At 43.0% G+C, this 20,255-nt stretch overlaps 3 protein-coding genes across 3 annotated transcripts; all 3 read right to left on the bottom strand.

Annotated features, from left to right (window-relative positions):
• Nucleotides 1–1,348: 1,348 nt before the first annotated feature.
• Nucleotides 1,349–7,789, bottom strand: cog4 (component of oligomeric golgi complex 4; the record flags this gene model as incomplete). Its single annotated transcript, XM_083691410.1, is given in 20 exon segments — nucleotides 1,349–1,959; nucleotides 2,077–2,205; nucleotides 2,491–2,592; nucleotides 2,847–2,930; nucleotides 3,118–3,210; nucleotides 3,340–3,453; nucleotides 3,661–3,723; nucleotides 3,952–3,991; nucleotides 3,993–4,115; nucleotides 4,368–4,534; nucleotides 4,747–4,865; nucleotides 4,955–5,088; nucleotides 5,404–5,462; nucleotides 5,575–5,732; nucleotides 5,892–5,997; nucleotides 6,205–6,398; nucleotides 6,534–6,708; nucleotides 7,020–7,134; nucleotides 7,313–7,395; nucleotides 7,649–7,789. Coding segments are annotated over 20 exon segments (2,334 nt in total). The 3' UTR covers nucleotides 1,349–1,824.
• Nucleotides 7,790–8,529: 740 nt separating this feature from the next.
• LOC310819722 (putative ribosome biogenesis protein RLP24) lies at nucleotides 8,530–10,910 on the bottom strand. Its single transcript, XM_083691073.1, has 6 exons — nucleotides 10,759–10,910; nucleotides 10,243–10,356; nucleotides 10,055–10,127; nucleotides 9,733–9,796; nucleotides 8,946–9,031; nucleotides 8,530–8,789 (listed from the first exon to the last, which is right to left on the bottom strand). Exons 1-6 carry the CDS (start codon nucleotides 10,837–10,839, stop codon nucleotides 8,719–8,721), a joined length of 489 nt encoding a protein of 162 aa, XP_083547199.1. The 5' UTR covers nucleotides 10,840–10,910; the 3' UTR covers nucleotides 8,530–8,718.
• Nucleotides 10,911–11,962: 1,052 nt separating this feature from the next.
• On the bottom strand, nucleotides 11,963–20,255 carry rab27a (RAB27A, member RAS oncogene family). Its single transcript, XM_083691541.1, has 6 exons — nucleotides 20,064–20,255; nucleotides 15,298–15,470; nucleotides 14,472–14,557; nucleotides 14,200–14,303; nucleotides 13,954–14,077; nucleotides 11,963–12,994 (listed from the first exon to the last, which is right to left on the bottom strand). The coding sequence occupies exons 2-6, from the start codon at nucleotides 15,448–15,450 to the stop codon at nucleotides 12,793–12,795; spliced, it is 669 nt and encodes a 222-aa protein (XP_083547667.1). The 5' UTR covers nucleotides 15,451–15,470; nucleotides 20,064–20,255; the 3' UTR covers nucleotides 11,963–12,792.

Here is a 20,255-nt window from a genome sequence, read left to right as displayed (position 1 = left end):
CTTGTCTCTTTCAATAGTCTTTCTCTTCAAAAAATCCAAAAGGAGAAAAGGGGGTGGGCAGTTCTGTTAGTATGGCAGGCCTTTGCCATTGGCTTCCTAAAGTGTGATGAAATGCCTGTCAGCCAGTGATGTATCTGTGAAGTGTCATATCAACCATGCCAACCTTCTGAGAATGACAGATAGGGGAATAGAATTAGAGATCGTAGATTGCTTTCACACTATCTAACTACCTTTATAATAATGTCATCGAAGGAACACGTACATTTTATTATCATCGAATGATTTATTGATTTATTTAAGCCTCATGCCCTCCATGCTTCTTCCCACCTCCTAGAATCCCGTGCCACATATTTATTTCCTGTCCTGTCAGACTGGGGGGGAAAACGACTTCCTGTCTTAGCGTAGGGGGTCTTGAGCTGTTCTCTAATGACACCCTATTATCTATGTAGGGCACTGCAGTGGAGCACTATGAGGAGGACTAGGGTGTGATTTGAGACACAGCTTCTCTTGGGGAGTTGGGGTTAACCCTTAGCCCCTGACCTCTGAACCCTGAGCAGAGCACAGTGAAACCCCGTCTGTCACGTTCTCTTCACAGAGGAAAAGTACAGCTCTCCATTCATTCACCTGTGCACCCTGAAGATGCATCCTCCCTTTCCCCATTCCATCCCTCTATATTCCCTCTATCACGTGTCACTCCTCATTTCTCTCTCTTCCCTCTCTCCATTTTCACCTTAAAAACACCGTACTGTATATATATGATTATACCAGATTTCTTTTTTTTTACTGTGAATGTTTTTGTGCTGCACCCCCTCCTCCTCTGTAGTTATTGGTTGCTCTCTCATGTGGAATGTTTGTGCTGAGCCAATCGAATGTTGTGTTTACATTAAAGCCACACTTTTCCTAACTATTCCTGCGGCTGTGCTGTGTCTGCTTCCGTCTTCAAGATGCGTTTGATGTATTTCGAGCCTTCAACGCCACAGAAAGTATTAGATATTATTTTCAGAACGACTGTATATGAAATCATGTCGGTCACAGACCGGGGGACCAGAGCTACCATATGAGAAGGACATAATTTCAGGAAATGTAGTACAGAATTCATTCATTTCTCTTAGGTTCAAACTGCTTCATCACTATAGACATGTGGAGCTATTCATAAATTGAATGAAGAGACTGGATCAACCGTCTGACCTAGTTCTGTCAGTTTAATGGATATGAAATTCATTACTGGAATGTTTCAGTGTCAGCTACAGTGCAGCGCTCCTCAGTGCCTCTGCATCCTGTCCCAGATGGAATGTAATGGATTCAATAACAGGTTAAGGGCTTTCAGAAAGAAATAATCACACAAATACATTTGAGAGAACACTTTAATATCTTACATTGAATATTTTACATAATTTCAGTAATCTGGGGCAAATGGCTAAAATCCACAATCCCACAACCCCCCAATTTCTGTGTCACTCTTTGGCTGGGCTCTGCAGTACTGCAAATAGGGCGGCAGGAACCTCTTGTCTTCTTGGGTTTCACCTGCAAACTCCTCCTCGGTGACGGGAGCAAATCTCAAGGTTCTGGAAGCAACCTTGTAAGCCCTTTACTCCGGCCCCCACCTTTTCAACGTTTGCAGATGTGTAACAGAATCTGGTTAGAAAGCTGTCCTAAACCCACAGAGGGGCAAGGTGGAGCCATCTCTATATGTGACTTGTGGTACAGTAGGAGCTGTACCACAAGCCAGTAAGGGGGGGGTGGGGTGGGGGTGGGGGGGGGGTTATGAAGCATATGAGTCTAATCCCCGGTAACCAGAACAGGACGGTCCCTATGGTTACACGGTTAGAGGCGGAGCCTCTTGATGTCCTCGCTGCGAAAGTCGATGCGGAGTGCCAGAACCTGCCGGACCTCCGCCGGAGTCAGACGCCATGTCAGCGGGCCGGAGTTTGGACCCCAGTAATCCAAGATCTCTGTTACCTACAAACACACACACACACAGTTTAGAACACATATACAGTAGAGAGACATGAAACTGCGGACAGTGAGAGATCAGCTGTGGTAACCCTTTGTGTGTGTGTATATACTGTAGATTACCCGCTCCAGATTGAGGATGGTGGCCATCTGTGTGAGACGTGCAAACTTGTCCCTGATGGTCCATGTGGTGACAGTGGTGAGATATGCCACCAGGGAACGCAGCTCCTTATCAAACTGCAGGCCACCGAGCTACAAGATAGACAAGACCGCAAATCAAGATCTCTGAAACAGACACTGGAATTGAAGTTGAGGCTCCCAGACCGGCGATGAAACTGTGAAGTGCTGTAGCTGTAAATAAATTACAACCAATGCACCACTTAAAAGAGGGACACAGGGGGAAACCATCCTTTATCTACCAGCCTCCTCCACTCATACATAAACCATCACAAGGGAGGTTCCTTTTATCTTGCTGGTGATGTAAGTGCTGAGCGGTCGCTGGGGCTCCACCCTGTGGCCGAGCGTGGTATTACTTACCCTGCTAAAAGTGCATTTGAGGACCGTCTTCTCCATCTCCATGGAGACCAAATTGGTCATCAGGCTAGTCAATGTGTCGTAGATCACTGGAGAGAGTCCCGTCTGAGAGAACATTCAAAACCATTTCGTTGGGTCAATTCAAAGCATGGGCATTAAAACACACTGGCTTCAATTCACACATGCTCAGGTCTACACACACACACACACACACATTTCACTCCCCTTAACAAATAAATAAATAAAAGAAAGCAAGAAATGACATGTTGTCTGAGTGTGTGAGTGGAAAGCAGAACTTTGGCCTGTTGTGGTGGCTCCTTGACCTTGAGCTGAGCTGGGACTTCTGTTACTATGGTTACCTTGAACTCTGCCATGAGCTGCTCCAGGTTGATGATGAGCTGCTGCACCCACGGGTCGTTGGCCTCGTATTCATTAAACTCCTCCTGTCACATCAAAGACACACTGGGTGTTAGTGTGTGTGTGTGTGTGTGTGTGTGTGTGTGTGTGTGTGTGTGTGTGTCTGTTTGTGTGTGCCTGTTTGTTTGCGAACAGTTACCCAATGTGTGTAAGACTTTGACTTAGTATGTGTGTGAGTGTGTGTGTGTGCGTGTGTGTGCGTGCCGATCGTACCTCCTCTATGTTGTGTGAGATGGACAGGAAGCTGCTGATCCACGGTTTCACCTGAGGCTTGATGGCGGTGTTGTTCAGCTCCGTCAAGCCCTCCTACGGACACAAAACTGTGTTAACACCACTCTGTACAGACTATACACACTGATGAGGCTCTGTGACTGGAACACTACGCCTGTCCTATGCCTGTGTGTGTGTGTTTGTTTGTTTGTTTGTATGTCTAACCTGTAAGAGATCCTTGAACTTGGTGGATGTGTTGACAAGGTCTGACAGACAGCTGTCAATCTTAGCTTGCTCCCCTGAGCCGGCCCCCTGAGTGAACAACTTGGAGCAATCGCTCTGTGAGAAGGAGAAGAGAGGCAGACAAGGAGAGGAGTGACGGGGTCCACGAGGACAAGGAGGGGATGAATCACATTCTGTATCTAGGCGTCATACTGAATATGTTAGCCATCAGAGCAAAGGGTTGGGTATGAACAGCACACAGACACAGACAGGAACACACACACACACACACACACACACACGCACACACACAGATACACTCACCTCCAAATTCCTTTTCAGAGTGGTGATGTTTTCACTGCACACCTCCACATTGTTCAGAGTCACCTGGGAAAGCAAGGATGAGGTGTGTACTTCTTTTCTCGTATCCATGGTAACATTCCCTGTATCCTGTTTTTTATGTTCCTCATCATTTATGCTGCCTTAGTAGAAGCAAAACTCTGGCTACAGTGCCCAGAGTGTGTTTAAGACTGTGTGCATGTCTGTGTGTGTGCGCGTGTGCATATGTGTGTGTGCATGTGTGTGCGTGTGTGTGCGTGTGCATATGTGTCCTACCAGGAAGGCAGCCTTGGCGTGCTCGGCGCTCTCAATGCCCGGTGTTGAACTTGCCCTGCTGCAGGCTGCTCTGCATCAGACTGACAGCGCTGCTCACGCCACGCTGGATGTCCTGCAGCGTGGTGGCAGGAAAGCCCTGCCGCAGCTTATTATACAACACCTCCCTGAGAGAGAGAGAGAGAGAGAGAGAGAGAGAGAGAGGAGGGGGAGAGAGAGGAGAGGAGGGAGAGAGAGAGAGAGAGGAGGGAGAGAGAGAGAGAAGATGCCAGATTAGAGAAGATAAGAGAGAGGGGGCATGGGTTGGTGGAAGGCCAAAACTACAAGTAAGCGTATTACAAATTCAAATTAGGTATTGTGTGTGTGTGTGTATGTATGTGTGTGTGCGTATGCGTGTGTGTGGACATGACGTATTGTACCTGAAGTCAGACTCCAGAGCTGAGGTGGCGTGGTTGATCATGGCACACAGACAGTCTATGCTGGAGCTGGACAGGGCTCTGCTGATGCACTTCTTCACGATGTAGAAACAGTCGTCCACCATGCTGGACGTCTGCTGTCCCTTCTCGTAGGTATCCATAGCAACGGCCTGAGGGGAGGGGCACATCAATAAAAAAAACATTTTTGGTAGACACACCCTATAATGTTTATAGTGCTTTGACATCCAGTGAAAAGCGCTTTAGAAATGCAATCGACTGTTATCATTCCGGTGATTTGGTTCTAGTTATATATATATATATTTAGTTATATATAGTTCTAGTTCTAGTTTAGTACGTATAGCTGTGTGCTATGATGAATTACCTTGTTGACAGTTTCCCTCATGTAGTACTCCTCCATCGGGATGTAATAGCCGATCAGCTCCTGCATGATCTGACTCAGCATGCAGTGTTTCAACAGCCTCTCCACATTATGCTGGTGCTCTGAGGTCACAAACACAGCAAACAGACAGTTAGGAGAGTGTGTGTCGTATTCTGTGTGTGTGTGTGTGTGTGTGTACGGTATGTTTTACCCTGGATGACACTCTGGGTTGCGGTGGCGTCCCCAACCTCCAAGTCGGCAATCATGCGACGCTTCAGAAAGCGCAAGTAGAGCTCCGACCTTGCATTCATCAGAGTGACCTCCATAAGCACTGGATCCAGCTCCCTACACACACACACACACACACACACACACACACACACACACACACACACACACACACACACACACACACACACACACACACACACACACACACACACACACACACACACACACACACAGAAGACAGGGCTTGAGAACAGGCATGCTCTTTAATATAAAAATGGGACATTAGATTTCAATAGGATGTTGTGGAGAGTAAAACTCTTTCAATAACTAAGAAGCAAACGAAAAACACACAGGAAAACGTGCGAGCACACGCACACACACGCATCCACACACACACACACACACACACACACACACACACACACGTACCTGGGCTCAATCCTCTCAGTGGGCACACTCTTCATCATGCTGCTCTGGACAATCTGAAACTGCAGATGGAGGAAACGATCCATTGAGTGAAACGCAACTCCGGAGCTACAGGGATGTAATTCAAGTAACAGTGTAATACAATTCAAATGTCACCCCCAGACACACAGAGACCTTGTTGTGGTAGGCTCTCTGTTGGATGAACTTGTCCACCACTTTCTGGGCCTGTCGGTCACACTCCTGCTGCAGGTGAGTGATGAGTGTGTACAGGTGACCAGGGCCGTAGTACGTCTCCACAATGGACTGGTGAGTCTCCACAACGCGAGCAATACCTTATAGTAACACACACACACACAGGACTAGGAGACAGTTTCAGCTATTTTCTTTTCCTAATTCAGTGTGCCTCTCTCTCTCTCTCTCTCTCACACACACTGTAACTGTAGATATAATGTACAACACATTTTCAGAGACACACACTAGCAAGGCCTCACCCTCCAGCAGCAGAGTCAGAGTGTCAGCGAAGACCAGAGCAGCTCTCCTCTCACCCAGGTCTCCTCCAACAGCCAAGAGCAGGTTCTCCTCCGCTTTAGAGGCCAACTGAGGAAGAAAGAGAGAGGGAGGGAGGGAGAGAAGGGAAGGGAAGAAAAAGACACAGAAAACTTCAGGTTCAATACAACTGGAGAAAACGGAACATACAGTGAACATACACACAAGTATACACACACTTGCTATTGCTTGCACACACACCCCCACTCCGACACCCCCCCCCCCCCCCCCCCCACACACACACACACACACACTCACCTGGCTACAGAGGTACTGGCCGAAGCGAGCCAGGCCCTGTTCATGGAGGCCCAGCAGGGGGAAAATCTTAAAGAATCTTTCCACCTGCGCCAGGTCACCTGTGGCAACCGCCTCATCCAGTCGCTCAGCGACCAGGACCTTGAGCCTCTGCTCCGCCTCCTGCAGCATGGCCAGACTGGCGTCCACTGCACTGCCTGAACAGAAATGGAGATAAATAACCCTTCACTTTACTCTTTCTAGTTAAAGAAACTAAGTGTGGACTTTATCCAAGGGTGACCTGGGTGATATACTGATTTCTCAACAGTGATTGGATATTTGGAGCCCCTTACTCTCTTCTCCTTGCCGGCTCAGCTCGATGACTGATTGGTCAAGGGAGAGGTAGCGGTGGATGTGGGCGGCGGCCTGCTCGTAGTCCTCATTGCGTAGAGCCGTCTGAACGCCATCCGTGCAGAACTTCAGATCCAGGATGTCATCAGCACGCTGAATAACCTTGTACAAGCGTGTCTACACACACACAAATAACACAAATGTCATTAGAAAGAAATGCAATTACATACTATAGTCACAGGCGGCATCATGTGTGTGTATGCTCGACCCTCTTTGGCTGATTTATACACACACTTATGGATGTGACTGACTGACTGACGGTTTGAGGGAGCGAGTGTGTATCGCGTGATTGTAATTTTGTATTAAGTATTTCAGATGTGCTCTGAAAAGGACTCCTAGTTATCACCCATTTCCACGTCTTCTTGTAACTTCTACACCATCTTTTCCTCCATAACCTTGTGTTTATGTGTCTGAGAGTGTACAGGTACCTTTGCCAGGTCTAGCTGGCGCACTTTGCTGCTGACATTCTCTGCCAGGCTGCAGGTAAATGTAATCATGCCGGACAGCTGACTGGCATCTCCTCCTATCAGCTGCAGGTTGGGCCTGAGGGACAAAGTAACAGTGTTGTTAGTGGCTGTCAAGTCTGTCAGGTATTTGCTTTCACCTGTCACAGCTCAAGGACCGGAGAGAAAGCCCCACAGGACCACTATTACTAATAGACAGACACTTCTCACGGCCTCCCTCAAGACACACACACACGCACGCACACACACTCACTCACCCCATCCTCTGTAGTGCAAGCATCTTTGAGTCGATGGTCCCCTGCTGTCCCACCAGCTTCCCCAGGTTAGTCTCCACCTCTTTCTGTATGAGGGAGGACGGACGGGGACACACACACACACACACACACACACACACACACACACACACACACACACACACACACACACACACACACACACACACACACACACACACACACACACACATTTCAGTGCTCAATGTGTGGCTTTGGACATGACAGTGGGGATGCTTGCTTCTACAGGTTAGCTATGCTAACACAGGCTAGGGTACATGTTTAAATCCCTGCAGGCCAAAAAGTGGCACGCCGTCTCACCTCCTCGGCGCAGAGTTGCTGGTAGACACGCTCCAGGTCCTCCAGCTCTGTCAAAGCTGAGATCGCGTCCATGGTGACGGTGGACACACAGACGGAGTTACATCTCTTCAGTGCTGTGGGGCTGCTCTCCGCCATCTTCATCCCACGTCAACACGAAACCTGTCACTTCCGCGTTTGGCGGAAGATGGGCGTTCCGACCTGCGCAGGTTTTGCGCATAACCTGTCCAGTCTACTGTCAAAACAACGGCCTTCAATATTTCTATAGAGACCTATTTCAATCAACGTGTTTAAACGTGTATTTTGTACGTTGGTGGTACTGTGGCCAAGATTCGTTGCTTGCCCATGATCAAATCTATGTATGGAACTAGTCTAGATATGGTCCTCTGTGGCTCAGTTGGTAGAGCATGGCGCTAACAATGCTTAGGTTGTCGGTTTGATTTGATGAAATGTATGCACTCACTGCAATGTAAGTTGCTTTGGATAAAAGCGTCAGCTAAATGGCATATATTATATATATATTAAGTCCTTCCCACCCGTTCCCTGTCAACCTCCGCGGAGAACCTTCGGCGACTCGTGCCCCATCCTGTGGTCCTCCTGATGACAAGTAATTTTAATAAATGAATGCTCAAAACTAAATCTACTGAATATTCTAATACGATAATTTCCAGAATAGTTCAAATACAGGTTAACTGTGACAACGTGATTGAAGATGCAGCATGATTGAAGATATGGTAGCTGTCAAATACAGCTGAATAATTGTAACAAAACAACATGACAATTTGAGATTTGAAACAAGTTTGGCGATTTCCTAATAGCATCACACTTCAATTTCAAACTTCATGGTAGTGACATCTGATCAAAGAACCAAACAAAAGTTTCTTTTTCTGGGACAATATTTAATCAGATAAAACAGTCCACACGTTAGAGGAGAATGTTGTTCCATGGGCTAGAAAGGGTTTATTGACAGTTGTGTCACAAAGAGAGTGGTGTGTGGTAAGGAAAGTCTTGTCGGTATGAACAGAGCCAGTCTTTTAGTAGAGAGTATTTCAGATGAGCTCTCAAACGGTCTCCTAATTATCACCCATTTCCACGTCTTCTTGTAATTTCTGCACCATCTTTTCCTCCATAACCTTGGCTTTCCCTAGATGTAAAAAAACAAAAACAAATTGATTTACACAATTCCCACAAACATACAGGCATCAGCATACAATCACCTTTAGACCAGCTTTCAGATTCACAGTCTAGATTTAGATTTTAACACTAATGAATAATCCTTCTACTGCTAAAATCGACTCACCTGCATGTGGGGCTCTTATGAGGTGAATGCTCTTCTTCACTTCGGTGATGGCCTCCTCCTTTTCCAAAATCTTGCCCTTCTTCAGTCTGAGACAGGGATAAAGAGGGGAAAAGGAGGGTCAAAAGGTAATCTGAATAAAGAGCATAGCCAACATCTACCTAACAAAGCTGATGCCATCAACTTGTGTTCCTTTTTTCCTCAAGATCAATAAACAAGAGAAAATATACACTCACTGAGAAAATATACACACACTTTATTAGGAACACTATACTAATACTGGGTAGGGCCTCCCTTTGCTCTCAAAACAGCCTCAATTCTTCATGGCATTGATTCCATAAGATGTTGGAAACATTCCTTTGAGATTCTGGTTCATGATGACATGATTGCATCACACAATTCCTGCAGATTGATCAGGTGCACTTTCAAATCTCCTGTTCTACTACATTCCAAAGGTGTTCTATTGGATTCAGATCCGGTGACTGGGAAGGCCACTGAAGAACACTGAACTCATTGTCATGTTCATGACTTTTGCTTTGTGACATGGTGCATTATCATGCTGGAAGTTGCCATTAGAAGATGGGTAAATTGTGGCCATGAAGGGATGCACATGGTCAGCAACAATACTCAAATAGGTTGTGGCATTCAAGCTATGATTCATTGCCATTAACAGGCCCAAAGTGTTCCAAGGAAACATTCCCCACACCATTACACCACCTCCACCATGAGAAGGTATACAGTTGTTCCTAATAAAGTGCTCAGTGAGTGTATATTATTAGCAACAGCTTACCTGTTGAAGATGAACTGTGCCTGTCGTTTACGCTTTATTCCTTCCACCTTCCTCATTGCCTCCACTGAAAGACAAAACAGATGTAATTAAACAGTTCATCTAGGCTATTCATTAACAATCACACCATCAGCAGGCACAGTGTCTTTCATTTACTGGTGCACACTGAGGACAGAATATATGCACAATGCAGATAACACTGCTTTCTAATGAGCAACTTCAATGGGTAGAGTCTAGGTTTGTCGTGAGATGTGAATATAATGAGTTGACGTTAATTTAATGAAAATGATGAAAGTAAAGATAGGACTTTTGCCATAAGAATTACCTGTCTTGCTCCACAACTCCCTCTGGTATTTGACTGCTACATTTCGGCGTTTCTCAAACTCCAGACAATTATCCTGGGAGAGGAGAGAAACAGGTTAGAGATGTAAGGGGTACATTACTTCTTGATGATATACCATTTGGCAAAAAAATCAAAACAAAACACCTTTACGAAGTGACCCTGAAACTCACCACGGTTAACTCTTTGCCAGATGCTTTCCTGAAAGCCTTAGTCCATCTGGTCTTCCTGGGGTTGCGCTTCTTCTTGAAATTTTTGAGGCATTTTGATTTACAAAATCTGAAGGACTGAGAAAACATTTTGGGCATTTAGTGATATAGCTAGCTGAGCAAAAGTGAGGGGACGTGACACTTTTATATAGCCGTAGTATAGCCGTAGTTACCACCATAGACATGGGGCATAACATGCATGTAGCTTCTCTGGGCACAACACACAGACTTGAATATATAAAATCTAATTCAGGGGTAATGATGACAAAGGTCCCGAAGACATAGCTGGTCAGTCAGGCGTGACCATCGTATGGTGAAATGTCTCCGCAAGTGTTGCCCTGAGAGGAACATCACTGCTGATATCATCTATAACATGATAGCCAGCGAGCTAGGAGAAATAGCTAAAGTTAGCACGTCAACAGGGAGGCAACTAGAAAGCCTCACAGTCGGTAGGAAAGGACACCGAGAGAAACCACATACCTTGCAATCGTTCCGTATGAACATCGTACCGTGTCCGGGATAAACTGGTCCCGAACAGAAATAACACTTTTCTATCCTCATTGTTGTGGGTTTATGTTTTCTTGCCCATGTGTTTGTCGGGAGCACACCAGCAGGCTGGGCTACAAAAGGAAGTTACATAAGACTGTTTCCGGTGAGGGCTTGTTTTTCTTCTGTGGTATTGCTACACTTAGATGCTGCCCCTAGTGTGGAATGTTGGAGAATACTGTTTGAATGTCATAAAAAAAAGGTTTCACTGATCGAATAACCTTTTTTAATCTCTACATATACATATAGTCAGGCATTAAAACCAATGGTAACCACCATACATAAAATAAAACAAAAGCAAACAAAGGCTTTAAATCTAGGCATTGCTTTAGAAAATGTGCATTTGTGTACATTTGAAATGAAATCTTTACATTAAAGAGTGAAATGATGAGTTCTCTGTAAAGTACAAAACAAAATCATCCCAGAATGTAATAGTTAAATCACATTAATAGAAATGATGAATCAGTAATTCTGGTTCAATACAAAAAGGCACAATTATTGTCTATGTCTTTGAATTTGGAAATATAGACATTAGTAGGATTATGCAACAGTTTTAAACAGACCTCTCTTGCCTCATTTGGAACACAGAATCGATATAGTAACAACCAAGCTTTCTTCCAGTTAACGCCCATTACAAGAGTTCCAATAGAACTGGCCTCTTGGTGTCCCGGAGTGACTCTTTTTTATAGTGAAACTCCCTTATCTGTTTGTTGCAACAGTTCATTAATTTATGTCTTAACCCCTTAAGAGCCTTTTAACCTTTTCAGAACCCAAATGGCTTTTCATTAGTTGAATAAGACCAGTGACAATCTGCAATTGACAGGGAAGTCATGTTTAGCCATAAAGTCATCATATTATGTATATAGATTACCAAAGTGGTCAAAAATATCACTCAAATGATCTATACCTTGTTCATGCCATTTCTCTAAAGAAAATGATTTCTTATAACTATAGAAAACTTGTTTCAAATTGTGGCTTTGTGTGGGGGAGAACTTACGTATGAAATATAACTGTCATGCCAAAAGAGCTTGTTCGTGAACTTTGGTTTTATCTTATTGCAGTGGCCTACAACTGTCATAAAATATTAGAGTCAAAAATGTGCACCAGAGATAGACTAAATAATTAAAACGTTTCAGAATGCAAATTGAGATACAGCTTTAATAAATAAAATATATTTATTTTCTGGAATAACATATGGTTTATATATTTGGCATCAAGAGTGTTTGGCATGAATACAGTGTTTGACAAAATACAGCAGATTTGAGGCACATCGTATGTTCAGAATGAGCAGATACTCCACCAGCATTGATTTCAGTGGACCCTAGATCCCGACATTGTGATAGAAATGAAAACACCACTATTCTGCTACTCTAGACAAGACTATGGAGCAGACTACAGAATAAATCATCAGTCTATTCACTACATATTGCATGTGCTCAGGACTTTTACATACAAGAATAAATGGAAGTGCATTGTGACAAGTCAAAAAGGTTCTGTGTCAAACAGTTCTACATAAGGACAGTTCTCCATTCAGAAGGCTTACACCGGACAGTGTTCTCTACTAATACATATTTCAATGGCTTCTTACTTTCCTACTGGAGCTCAGAAAATAGTTACAAACGATTAAAAGTTCATGTTTTATAATCTAAAATGCGCATATAATATTTTTTCAAATGAAAGACATTCAAAACTCGAGGCACTTAATTGACCCTGGGTTGGGATAGTGCATGCCAAATACATATGTAATCATATGAACAAAACATGAATAATGCACTGGTGCATGGGGCAGTCAGTAATTACTTTATATACACATTCTTTCACACTGCTAAAACGTCCAGTGACACCGTTGATTTTACCGTGATACATGCCTTTCATCACATACCATTCCTAGACCCATCACAGACCCATTCCTATCCAAACATTATTGAGGGTGAAACATAAACTGCAACCTTTATTGCTATTCAGACCCTAACAAGCACATTTGCCTTTCTCTTGGCTATTGGCCTCTGTAATGTCTGTGTGGTTGTGTCCGTTGGATCGCACAGTCCCGTCGGGGATCCAGGACTTGTCCACACATCGCTCCATCCTCTTCATGATGAGGTCCAGCAGAACATCCACTGCCTGGCTCACATTCTGTCCATTCGCTGCACTCGTTTCAAAGTAAGAAATTCTGCAAGGGAAGGAGAGCAAACCATTATGAAATGAACTATAATCAAAGATGTCAGAATGGGGTCAAACCTCTGAATAAATTATGATCTTCTTGCAAGCTTTACTCTCAAACTAAATTTTGCTCTTAGAAGTGAAAAGCCGCATACAGGTCCTGTATTTTTGTCATGAAGCGATATACCCAATGTGGTTCTAGAGCAGTGAATTGAGTATCTTTCATTATAATAGTAGAATATCATGTTTCTCTATATTTCATGAATACTTTTAACTTCCTGTACAATTATTGTCTACACTGAACATCATTGAGGTGGAGCCATGGGTTCAAAGAGGATTAAAAAATGAAAACAATGTAATCAAATCTGACAACTGAGTTGCATCTAGCCAACCATGACAGCTCAATATGATGTGTGACCTTTCCAGAGTCACAAAGCTGTTGGGAAGAGAAACATCAAGGTGAAGTGAGGGGACTCAGATAACCACCTACATGTTTCACAGAAATCCCATTATACGAGAGATAAAATCTGACTTCCCGTCCAAAAGTTGAATTTGTTTACACTTGATACTTAATACGTTGAGGCACAATTCAGCAATCCAGTTAAAATCATAAAACTAAACAAAATGGCAAAAGACTTGAAAATCACTGTTTACAAAGCAAATACATCTACAATATGAATAGAGCTTAGGAAACCTGAGAGTAATATAGATACATCTTTATTTTTACTGCAACACGCACGCACCTGTACAGTACATACAGTATGTAATCCCTTGTGTGTGATTTGGGGCCCAGAGCAGGATACTTTACATGGGTGTGTAAATATTTGCCTTTCAAGGAGGACCAATCTAGCCTAGCATTTAGTATCTTGTGAGATTCTCCTGTATAGTCTTGAGCAAACACACATAAGTCGCTGCCTTCTTGTCAAATGTTCCATGGGATGGGTTAGGCTTAGGTGAACTAACACATACCCATACTTCTCTGCCAGCTCACGGGCCTCATCCTCACTGACTGCCCTCTGCTCCTCCAGGTCACACTTGTTGCCACATAGAACAATGTCTGGATTCTCGCAGTAAGCATGCATCTGTAATTGGCCTGGAAAACATTTTTACTGTAAGTAAAAAGTCTGATTGAAAGACAGTGGTTCAATTTGTTTAATACCTCTTAAGTGAAAGTGAGATTGTCCAAGTAGATTCTGCAAAAGAGAGAGAACTTACTCATCCAGTTTCTGACATTGAGGAAACTCTGCTCGCTCGTGAGGTCGAACAGGAGAAGGAAGCCCATTGCATCTCGAAAGAATGCTGTCGTCAAGCTCCGAAACCTGACACCATACAGGAAAAACCCATCCTAACCATTAAGGGGTTTAATTCAGCAGCATGTACAGTACTATATAAAGCAGGCCTTTGAAATCAGCCAACAACCACCTGGGAGCTGAAGGCCTGGGTAAATGGCAGTGGAAGACGCTTTTGATTGGCTCTCTGACCCTTACCTCTCCTGACCTGCTGTGTCCCACAGCTGGATATGGATCCTCTGGCCTCTGCCTGTAGCCCCATCAGGACCATTTGACTTGTATACCTGTAAGACAGAGGTGGGGGGAAAATTCTCACACAAAGGTGTTGTGGCATTATTCAGGTTCTGAGGCCCTGACAAGACAGTCCTTCACATTAGTCCACCTACTACAAAAAATCTTTGCAACTAAAACGTAACCTAAACATTGAGGTGGAAAATGTTTGCTCTGGTAATCTCTACAATATGAAGTGCATGAGTGAATATCCATAAAATACCTTGGTGTTTGGTTATGTGGTGTGAAGTGTTTACTCTTTAGGAGGGTGCTACACAGTAGTATTAGTCATCTTTTCCTCCTGTGGGAGTTTCCCAGATTCCTTTCTCTTGGAGCACTTCAAAAGTAGAAGTACTATTTCTACAGGCTTGGATGTTTTAGCCTTTTCTAACAATAGGAGTTAATCAGCTCCGTCTTTGGCAGCACAACATATAATGAGATGCATTGGGTTTTAGAATGCAACATGAAAGTAGAGGAATTCATGTTCTGAAAAACAACTTCATTTCAACCTAATTTGATTGGTCAATGATAACCTTGCATTAGAATACCAGTCTTATCCACATGCAATGGAATTAGTGGTATGAAAGCAGACAAAGTGAGCAAGCAAACAGTCCCTTACATTTATAGTTTGAAAAACAAAAAGGGCAGGGATGTTCAATGATTCAAAATGTTTCTGATTCAAAACTAAGATGTCTATTTTTGGGGCAATTACAACTGATAAAACAGTAAGCAAGAACAGTGAGTTTGAACTTACCACTCTTTTTTCTCTGAAATCTATCCCTACTGTAGTGATGAATTTGGAGTTGAACTTTCCGTCTGTGTACTGGTAGAGGAAGCTGGTTTTTCCCACTCCCGAGTCACCCAGGGCTAGGAATTTGATGAGGTAATCATAGTCCCCATCAGACATAGTGAATGCTTTTCTCTAACCTGCAAACCAGACAAACATGAAGCCATTTAAAAATTGTGCACATCCTGATTCCTGAAATTGAGATTTAAAAGACTACTATAGTCACTCTAAAAAACAACAGAATGTCGTTTAATTAAGTACATTTTAAGAAAGTTGTGCCTTTTCCTAATACATGATCACAACAGAGAACTGATTACATGCCATAAAATTGATTGATTACATAGCCAGCAGGCAAAAGAGGGTACCTGAAAAAAATTAGCCTAAGGATTGAATGACTAGAGATCCACTGGGAAGGGATGTACATTTGTGACAGTTATGTGAGTGTCTACAGCCTTGGTCTCATGGTCTACAAGTAAACTACGCTGACACAGTAACAGGAAACACATACTCTAAACAAGTTCACACACCCAAAAACTGACATGACGCTTTTCTTCATACAGAGAGAGAATTCCATTTGCTTCTATGTAAGAAAGGAAACATAATGGAAATACTTCAACCCAAATCCCTTCCACAGTGAACTTTCACATGCATTGCATTTCTTGTTCTTCTCCTATTTGGATTAACTGTTACACGAGAGGATTCATTTAAATAATCCGGTTAATTAACCAGAACATTGGCTCACTCTATTCACAAATTGTACAATGAAGAAAAACAGGTTCTATAATATTATAATACATATAATTGGCAACATTTGAGTTAAAATCATATGGTATTGGGTGTTGACTTGGTAACAGGTGTATTCAATCCGTCTTGTAAAGTGTTCGCCCTGGTCATGGATTTGGAAAAGGCCAATAAGATTTAAGCCATATATGATCACTAATCTCCCAGTCTGATTTAGTAAGACTAACAGAGCACTACGAAATATGTTTGTCTATACATAACCCAAACCATGCCTGACAAAATAATTTTCATTTCAAGCTTTGAAAGATAATGAAAAAGCAGCAAATGGAGACAGGATAAGATGAGCTCCGATGGGAGAAGCAAACACATCTATCAAATGATATTCACGGGGACAAGCTCTGTGGGATTCCCACTGAGAAAGCATGGAATCCATCATATGACTACAGCATGAAAAAAGCACTCAGACAAGTCCTACATTCTTTCACTCTCACCAGCACTAAACCCCTCAACCTGAGCAATAAGCTGCTTAAAGTTTGAAAGAAAAAAAGGTCAGTGATGAATACACTTAGCACCCTCACTCTAGCCCTTGTTGACTAGTGTGTGTGTGTGTGTGTGTGAGCGCAAGGGCGTAAGAGTCAGGGGGGAAGCAGGAAAAATTGTCCACCTCAATAAAAATAGGATTATCATACTGTGGGACGTTTATTTAGAAAAGAAAGTCGCCGGTTTCGTTTCAGCTGACTCCTCTACGCCCTTGCGTACAGGCATATCGGGCTGCACTGCACAGATGGACCTACACACCCACTATTCGATTCATCTCTTCAGGCAAAAAAAGGACATTCATCTGTGAATCATTAATACCCATGTATACTATGACAGCACACATTCCCTCTCTCAAATCCCCTGGTCTCTGTACACAATTCTTGCTGCTCTCCAGTGTTAAGTGCGTACACCATCTGGTCAGTAGTGACACATTCACAGTGACTTTCCCTCGAGAAATATGACCTCAGGCTTACCGCTGGCCCTGCTTTTTGGACAGTTTGGGTGGTTGGGATCACTGAGGCGGCACCAGTCGCCTCCAATATGAGTCAGATTAACTGCAGTAGTTCAAGCGAAGACAGGCTGTAGAAGATGCTAATCATGTGGAGCAAAGGCTTATCAATGTGCTGCCTATCCTAGCCTGACCTCGAGTAAACTACACAAACAACTAACAAGCGTTGGATTTCGTTTAGTTGTACAGAAGTGTGGGAGTTATATAGCATGTGTGGTGATTAAACCAGGTGAAGAGAGTGCAGAAGTGTGGGAGTTATATAGCATGTGTGGTGATTAAACCAGGTGAAGAGAGTGCAGAAATGTGTTAAAAAAGCAGAGCCAATTTCAAAACACTCTTCTAAAATAGAACAAAATCATAAGCCCAGGCTTACCACAACTTTGCAGAGGAAGCCGGCTGTGATGAGATGGATAATATTCTGTGTGAATTAAGCAACATGGTGCTGTGACTGAGTGGTGCATACGAACAGTGTATTAGAAAGGTTGAGAGAGGAAGCACACAATAGTGTGAAATGATGCCCCCGCAAGTGAGATATTACAGTCAACTGTGCCAACACCACATTCTGGATGCTGTAATTGCTCTCAGGTCAAATCACTTTGAAACACTGATTAGAGCTGTTCTACTTTGCTGATACTGACACAGTATAATGCAAGCATGGGTCTAACAAAGTAGAGTAGGTTAACTTTGCATCCAAACATGTGCTCTTTTCCCAAGATGTTGTGTTTAAGCAGCTTTGGTTTCGATTCAACACATAGCCAAGTCAATGGACCTTACACTGGAGTCTTTCTAACCAAAAGGTCTTACTAAATCTATCCTAACATTCCTTGGGTAACAAGGTGCCCATTAAAAGTCTTTGCTATCTATTACTAACTATCAATTTCCTCATCAGTAGTATACCATGAAACTTACCTGACTTGACCCCCAACCTCTTCTATGGCTCTGATTCAGTAATACAATACTTGTTCTGGCTTCCCCATGAAGGCAAAGATGAGGAAAGTCTAGAAAGCTGTATCTGCTCAGCAGCAAGGAGGGGCTGAACACCTGGTCTGCACTGCTTAAACATGCCTGACTTCTGAAATAATTTGAGTCACTGCCTGTTTCTTAACAGAGGATGCTATTTATTTTTCCAGTGCTTGTACACATTCAAGGGTCAATCGCATCTATTTTCCAAACAGGTGTTTCAGAGTTGCTCCTGGCTACTATTTTCAGTACATCAAAGATTTTATTGCATATTTACACTCAAATTTGAGCTTCAAGGCAGTGTGATTAAAAGAGATGCCTTCTGGTGTTGCTGATTTCGCACTAGTTTAAGAGGAAGGACCTGTCTATGAGCCAGAAAGTAGAACAAAGGCTTTCATCAGACATTCTCAGAGAAGTGGAGCTGGAGTAGTATCCACCCTGGGCAGCCGTCCAACACTAATGGCCAACTCCTCTGAGGAGAAGGCGGATATGCAGATGCCATGAACTTAAGCAAACGCAAGTTGCATAATGCCAAAAAAGGGTGTAGCAGCACCACAATATTACAGTGCTCATCTCAGATGCATGTCTTGGCAGTAAGCTATGACTCGCCATGTTTCATCATGTTCAGGCCTACTATTTTGAAACATTCTGAGGGAACCATACAAATTCTTCTGACAATAAAATGGAACCCATGGCAACAATACAACTCACAAATAAAACCTCCTCTTGTACTCTCATTAGTTCTGTTATCAGCAGTGTCACCTACTGTATTTGCTTAACAAACCTTCGCTGAGCATGACCCTGTGTTGGTCAGAGACTGAAACATGTAAATTAAGAACAAGGGCCTCTCACTGAATAACATGAAAACAAACAATTTTGTTGTCCCACTGTGTAATGACATACTTTGACATGAAGATAGGACTGAAATGTGGTCCACAGTGTACGTATGTGGGTCTGTCTCACTCACACACAATCTCTCACACACACAAGGAGAAAAAAACACATTGCCAGGGGAACATCCCCAAAGATCGATTCATTGACACAAACCCTACTTGAAACATATCCCCATCGAATAACAGCTGGTCCTGACTGCTCAGGTGACCTCGGACAATATACTCAAGAGTCCCTGTCCCTGTTTAAATGCCACATGTCCCTATTCACTGGCTCCACTCTCCTCTGAGACAGAGTAGTTGACAGTTGGAGAATAAACCAAAAGAGTACATTTGGGGACCAAAACTTGAATAGGGATATCATTATTTATCATAACCTAAACAATGATGTCTAGAGTTATTCTAGTAGAATTTATTCACACCTCCCAAAGTTATCATGATGATGAAAAATTTGTAATTTTATATGTGAGTATTCTAATCAAAAAGTCTTGTCTCAGATGATTATGGAGTTTGACGTTTTACTACCATATGAATCAAAACCAAACAAACAAAAGCAAAGCAGCTTAACTTTCCCTTAAGTCCTTCAAAAAACCTAGGTGTGCTGCATTCCACTTATTTCATTGGAACATGTTTGTAAAACTTATAGACAATGATCTACACACCACTCACAGTGAAAGGTTGAATAAATCAAACTCGTACAGTAATGTCACAAATACTTAAATGAACAGGTTAAGGTGCCGTGAAGAGATGCGAGAGCCACGTGTACCAGAACCATTTAGTGAAGAAGGAAGATACCTTTTCTTCAAGTGGCTTTCTCAAGGATGCACCAATGTAACAATAATGTGTACAAAAATAAAGCGTGATTATATTTAGACCCTTCGGAAATCTGTGGGTTATCGCAAGTGCTTGCGTGCGCTTCAATTAACCACCGAAACAAAGTAACACTTTTACTGCTGCGGGTGGTCTTTCCGGTAAAACCTTCCTCCAATAAAGAAACACTTGAAATGATCAAACTAACAATGTAGATAAAATCGGCTAGATATAGACCAATATGCCAAAGACACATCTATGGCTTTTTGTGGAAATGAACTTACCAGCGCTTGTGCGTCACTTTTCTTTTTCTTGATGAGGTGACCGTAACCTGTGAAACGCGACTGATGACGCTTAATTTTCTTTAATGAGCAAACTAAATAGGACTAGAGTTTACTGTACTTTAAAAGACGTCCTTTTGGTCCATTTGTTGCATTACTCTCTCTACTATGCAACATCACTTCCCGTTCGCAAGT

The sequence above is a fragment of the Argentina silus genome (genome assembly GCF_951799395.1).
Source record: "Argentina silus genome assembly, chromosome: 19".
NCBI classification, from domain to species: domain Eukaryota; kingdom Metazoa; phylum Chordata; class Actinopteri; order Argentiniformes; family Argentinidae; genus Argentina; species Argentina silus.
This window is presented reverse-complemented; position numbering and strand designations above follow the sequence as displayed.

Excerpts from the sequence above, each read along its gene's own strand:
- LOC310819722 (XM_083691073.1), bottom strand. The coding sequence starts at position 10,839 with ATGAGGATAGAAAAGTGTTATTTCTGTTCGGGACCAGTTTATCCCGGA. Across the intron at positions 10,128-10,242 it reads CTGGCAAAGAGTTAACCGTG|GATAATTGTCTGGAGTTTGA; the intron begins GTGAGTTTCAGG and ends CTCCTCTCCCAG. Across the intron at positions 8,790-8,945 it reads CATAAGAGCCCCACATGCAG|GGAAAGCCAAGGTTATGGAG; the intron begins GTGAGTCGATTT and ends TTTTACATCTAG.
- rab27a (XM_083691541.1), bottom strand. The coding sequence starts at position 15,450 with ATGTCTGATGGGGACTATGATTACCTCATCAAATTCCTAGCCCTGGGT. Across the intron at positions 14,078-14,199 it reads CAATGTCAGAAACTGGATGA|GCCAATTACAGATGCATGCT; the intron begins GTAAGTTCTCTC and ends AATGTTTTCCAG. Across the intron at positions 12,995-13,953 it reads GAGCTGGCAGAGAAGTATGG|AATTTCTTACTTTGAAACGA; the intron begins GTATGTGTTAGT and ends CTTCCCTTGCAG.